The 5,775-nt window shown below is 53.3% G+C and overlaps 1 protein-coding gene across 1 annotated transcript in view; it reads left to right on the forward strand.

Moving 5' to 3' along the window:
* Nucleotides 1–32: 32 nt before the first annotated feature.
* Nucleotides 33–5,775, forward strand: part of MMP2 (matrix metallopeptidase 2) — a 26,449-nt gene continuing 20,706 nt past the window's right edge. Inside the window, exons 1-4 of the mRNA XM_003792545.2 lie at nt 33–503; nt 3,318–3,544; nt 4,364–4,512; nt 5,584–5,712. Of these exons, the coding sequence (XP_003792593.1) occupies nt 351–503; nt 3,318–3,544; nt 4,364–4,512; nt 5,584–5,712 (658 nt within the window). The 5' untranslated portion in view covers nt 33–350. The remainder of the gene's footprint in view (nt 504–3,317; nt 3,545–4,363; nt 4,513–5,583; nt 5,713–5,775) is intronic.

Consider the following 5,775-nt stretch of genomic DNA (forward strand, 5'->3'; position numbering starts at 1 on the left):
GCGCTGCCAGCGCCCTCCCATCCCAGCCGGCCACATCTGGCGGCTGCCCTCCCCTGTTTCCGCTGCATCCAGACTTCCTCAGGCGGTGGCTGGAGGCTGCGCATCTGGGGCTTTAAACATACAAAGGGCCCGCCAGGACCTGCGAGTGCAGGCGGTGGCAGCGCGGGCTGGGGCTGGGGGCCGGACCATGAGCCGCTGAGCCTGGCCGAGGCCGAGGCCGGGGCGACCCAGCCAGCGTACCCTAAGAACGCAGCGCTGAGCGGCCGAGCAGGCGCCAATCAGGCGGCAACGCGGCCACGAGCTCAGAGCCAGCGACCCCCGGGCGACGCGCGGGGCCCGGGAGCGCAACGATGGAGGCGCGGGTGGCCTGGGGCGCGCTCGTGGGCGCCCTGCGGGCTCTCTGCATCCTGAGCTGCCTGCTGGGCCGCGCCGCAGCCGCGCCGTCGCCCATCATCAAGTTCCCTGGCGATGTCGCCCCCAAAACAGACAAAGAGTTGGCGGTGGTGAGTTCCTACGCTGGCGTCATGAGCCAAGTTTAGACAAACTTTGGAGGAAGCTCAAGATGGGGGCTTCCCCGGTCCCCGCAGTGGGCACACGGCGCGGGGGAGGAGCTTCGGCAGCAGCCTGGGGGGTCTTTGGCTAGCTGCTGGAGGGATGTTTTGCAAAGGGTTGGGGAGCTTTGATAAGTGGAGAAGACTTTTGATAAAACAATTTGGCAACCTTCGGGACACAGTGGAGGGGCAAGAAACATGAAGGAGAGGGACAGAAGGGCATTTTGGAAAACTGCTGGAAAGGGCCCGTTTTGTAAATAACGGGGACGTTGTCTAGTGTCTGGGGAATTTGGCAAGGGGGGGGCTGGCTTTGTAAACAACTTTTGGACACATCTGTGGATTTGGAAACAGGGCCTTTGGCAAGTATCTTAGTAGGACGCTGGCAAACAGCTAAAGGGGTCTTTTTTATTTTTGCGAATGGAGATTTTGGAAAGGGGATGCTTTGGTACGAGATTTGGATAAAATTTTGCACACTTGAGGATGGGAGGGAGCTTCGGCTTAAGTGCGGCTTGCCAACCTTCTGGGACCTTTGGCACCAGTCTGGAGAGGGGCCTTAAATACACAACTCAAGGGGACCACTTGGCAAGGAATTGGGGCAGAAGGGAAGCTGAGAGTGCATCTTTTGCGCTTAGTTTAATGGACTCATTGGCCAGGAGGTCAAGGGTTGGGCCTTGGAAAGTTTCCTCGAACTTCCCCAGGAGATCAGAGGACAGGAGGGGACTGACCACGCGGGCTGGAGGAGGGAAGGGAAGGTGGAGGAGGGAAGGGAAGGTGCAGGAGGGCCCCTGGCGCGTGGGGAGGGGGCGGACTCCAAGCCGCCTCTGGTAGGAGAGCAGCCAGCAAGCTCTCCTTCCTGGCCCGGCTCCCAGCAGAGCTTCGGGCTCAGATGTTGTTTTGTGAGCCAGCGGCGTGCTCTCTGGCCGGAGGAGCACCCTGGCCACAGTGTTGCATAAGGGGCCTGAGGAGGGAGCAGCTGAAAGATTTCATCTCCCCTCTGTAAGCACCTTGGGCTGGGGACCCCTTCGGATGCCCTCTCCAGCCCTTAGGACATCTGTTACCTCGGCCACATTGGCCTCCATCCAGCTTCCTTCCTTACCTGTCCAGGGCAGGATGCTCATCCCCTCTGGTCACCCTCCAGGATGTGACATCCACATGCTCCCAACCCCCACCCTTGCCCAGTGTAGGTGGGTAGTTGGGAGACCTCCTTACATTTTTAGAGGGCTGTTTTTTCCAAGGGTCTGGAACTGACTGCCATAGTGAGGTGGCTGTTGGTTGAGAGGCGAGAGTGGAACTTTGGGGGTAATGACAAAGCTACTTGAGTCCCCATCCCCATATCTACTCCAGTCAGTAGAAGTCCTGGCTCCCCAGAGGTACCATAGCAGGGGCTTGATGGCTCTGGACTTGGACTGTCTTGCTTCAAATTGAGGTGCTCATGCATTACCTAATTGCCCTAGTAATCTGAGGCAAAGGACTTCACTGCTCAATTTCTTATCTGCAAACTGGGGATAGTAATGGTATCTGTCTCCAGTAAAAGGAGCGGTGGTCTTAGAGGCTGGCCTGGTGTGTGGTAAGCCCTCAGCAAGCTGTGGCCATCAAGGGTATCACATTACTGCTATTGCTACCCCTGCACTTCCCTTTCCCCACTGTCCTTAACAAGGTTAGAGCCACCGTCCTGAGAGTTCCTGCCTCCTTTCACCGTGACAGTATTTGTTGCCTATTTAATTCATATTTATTTGTGAATTATCCGCCTCCCTGCATTGGGATTTGCACCTGGGAGACAGAAGTGTATCTTATTTTTTCCTTTTTTCTTTGTAGAATATAAAAGTAAAAGTTTATTTTCTATTAGAGAAAGGGAAGAGATGAGAAAGAAAGAGAGCAGAGAGCAGGGAGTGAGAAGGGAAGGAAAGGGAGGAGAGAAGGAGAGGGAAATGGGTTGGCATCCCAAGGAAAGGAAGAATCCCCACCCTGTCTGTCCCGTTTCCCACTTTATCCCCAGCAATAGCACAAAGCGTGGCGTGCGGTAGGTGTCAGAAAGCATTCATTGAATAAATAAATGAGCCCATTGGTCCCGGACCTCTGTAGGGTCTTGGTCAGTTTGGGCCTCAGTTTGGGCAGAGTCAGTTGTATGGCTCCTGAGGGACAAAACCATTGTCTTTCTGGAAATGGCAGATCCAGGATTTGAACCCGGATCTATCTGCTGTCGGCACCCACACACAATGCCCTTGAATCTCTTTATAAGAAAAAGACAGGAAAATAATCCCTACGTCACCAGCTGTTTAGGTGGGTGAATGAGATGTCAGGAGTAGAGGGAGGGCGCTAGAGTGTCCTGGGCCTTAGCATGGGCTCTGGAGCCAGATTGCTTGGTCTCGAATCCACATCTGCCCTTTGGGAGCTACGTGACCTTAGGCAAGTTTCTTAACCTATATGTGCTTTGATTTCTGCTTCTGAATGAAGGGGATAATATATCTGCATTATAAAGCTGTTAGCATTAAATGAGTTAAAGGATACTGACCGTAGTGCCTGGGTGTTAAGTCAGCACCCAGCACCAATGTGTATGGTCGGCATGCTGTCTGCAGCTATTATTCCACTCAATCAGTGGGTGGCAGTGCTAGTTTGGGAACCCAGGACTCTCTACCCAGTGCTCTTGGATCCCTGGACTAAACCTCGTCTTTGCTATGGGGTTGGAATGGAGCCCTGCAGCCTACTCTGGTAGATACTATGCCCTCCTAACGTGGCTCCTTGCCTCGGGATGTTCATTTCTTTCAGCAATACCTCAACACCTTCTATGGCTGCCCCAAGGAGAGTTGCAACCTGTTTGTGCTGAAGGACACACTAAAGAAGATGCAGAAGTTCTTTGGGCTGCCACAGACAGGTGACCTTGACCAGAGCACCATTGAGACCATGCGGAAGCCGCGCTGTGGCAACCCAGATGTGGCCAACTACAACTTCTTCCCCCGCAAGCCCAAGTGGGACAAGAACCAGATCACATACAGGTGCCAAGGCAGGGCCGGGGGAGGTCATGCCATTGGGCTGAGGGCCATGGATTCTCCTTGGGCCTTGCCTTCTCCCCACTCAGGGGACCTACCAGGTATGGTTTGTGAGCACTTGGCATCCTAGGGAGTTTGGAGACAGTCTTAGGAAATGGAATCAGAGAGACCTGGACTTATGAGGCATTGGTCTACTTTCCAGTGCTGTGAGTGTTGGCTTTCCATTCTACTAAATGGGGCTACCAAGATGCAGCCTCACTGGGTAGGCTGGGGAACTAAGCTAGATCGCACTTACATAAAGGGCTTTGATGGTGTTGGACAAGTGGCAAGAGCATAATAAATGTTAGTCATCATCATTATTATTAGGTGGGGCAGGCAGAGGGAATTTGATGATTGGGCGCTAATTGGGTTTTTATATTATAGAGTTGTTATAATTCATTGCTAATTGGGCTGAGAGCTCTATTCTGTATGTCTGATGTCGGATTCCAAGGGTGGGGTCTTTGTGCTGTGTCCCCACACTATTTATGTCCCTACTCCACCCACCAGGCAGAAGTGAGAGATGGGAGTTCCGAGTCTGGGCTTGAAAATGTTGATTGATCCAGAACTCTAAGGGACTTCATGCCATTCTGGAGGGGCTGTTCTTGGCAGTGATCCCTGTTCAACCTGCACACACGTACATACATGCACACGTTTGCACCCCTCACATACTTATACATACATTTGCATGTTCATGCACATACATACACACTTGCACATGTCCATGCATACTCACACACACATTTACATACATGTATACACACTCTCATGCATCTCTACCATCTCCAGGATCATTGGGTACACGCCTGATCTGGACCCCGAGACGGTGGATGATGCCTTTGCTCGTGCCTTCCAAGTCTGGAGTGGGGTAACTCCACTGCGGTTTTCTCGTATCCATGATGGAGAGGCTGACATCATGATCAACTTTGGCCGCTGGGGTAGGCAGAAGAAGGGCCAGCAGGGGGTCAGTGTAGAGACGGGGGAGCGATGTGGACCTAGAGAGGCATGCGGTCCTCCAGGCAGCTTACATAGCAGAGCAGATGGTGTAGACACAGAAGGTGGTTTAGACAGGGAGCAGGCACTGGAGGGCCACACCGATGTGGGGGCAGGTGATGAGCTGTGGTCTAACCTGGAGGCAGTGTCAGGTGAGTGGTCTGCTGGGCTGTCCAATGTGGTGGCCACTAGGCACATATGGCTATTTAATTGAGTTAAAAGTAAAAGGAAATTAAAACAGGTTTTTGGTTACACTGGCCACATTTCAAATGCTTGGTAGCCACATGGGGCTAGTGGCTATTGGATTGAACAACACAGGGAAAGTTGATTCCCATCACCACAGAAAGTCCTATGGACCATGCTAGCAGACACTGAGGAACTATAGCAGGAAAGGGGGTCAGGTTCAATGGAGCAGTGTAGACAGGAGAGTGTCATAGGACCCAGGGACAAGGCAGCTGTGCAAGCTGGTGGTGTGAACACCGACAGTAGCACAGACATGAAGGAAGGTCTTGTAGACACCGAGTAATATAAGGATGAGCATACAGGGCCCAAGTACACATTGGTTGGGTGGTATGGACCTCAGTGGCAAAGTAGGCCTGAGGGTTAATCTTGTAGACATTGATGACAGTGTGACCTGAAGGTAGGGACATGGCCAAGAGGTCACTGTTGATAGGAGGTAGACGGTACACTAGGGACAGGGAGTGTAAGGGTGAAGATGCTGTTGTGGCTGCATGGGCGTGTGGCAGGTAGGGTGGTGGTGTTGACAGTGAAGGGTGGTAATGGAGGTCCTGGGTGCCAAGCAGACTTGAGGAAGCAGTGTAGACCACAGGATGGTGACAGCCAGGCCAGCAGGTCTCTACTGAGTTCCTTTATTTCTATCCTGGATAACCCCAGTGGGATGGGGAAGGGGACAGAGGCTGGGAGGTCTAAAGGGTTCCACACGCGGATTGAGGTATTGGATGGGTTTCAGGGTCCCGCTGGGGCAACTAGAAGCTGAGGCCTGGTGTGTGTTTCAGAGCATGGGGATGGATACCCCTTTGATGGTAAGGACGGACTCCTGGCTCATGCCTTCGCCCCGGGCACCGGTGTCGGGGGAGACTCCCACTTTGACGATGATGAACTGTGGACCCTGGGAGAAGGGCAAGGTAAGAAGGGACACTCTCCAGCCCTCTGCATCCCTCCTCGTCCCCCAGTGACAGGGGCTCTGG

The sequence above is a fragment of the Otolemur garnettii genome, unplaced genomic scaffold, assembly GCF_000181295.1.
Source record: "Otolemur garnettii isolate 467f Iridium unplaced genomic scaffold, OtoGar3 scaffold00058, whole genome shotgun sequence".
NCBI lineage: Eukaryota > Metazoa > Chordata > Mammalia > Primates > Galagidae > Otolemur > Otolemur garnettii.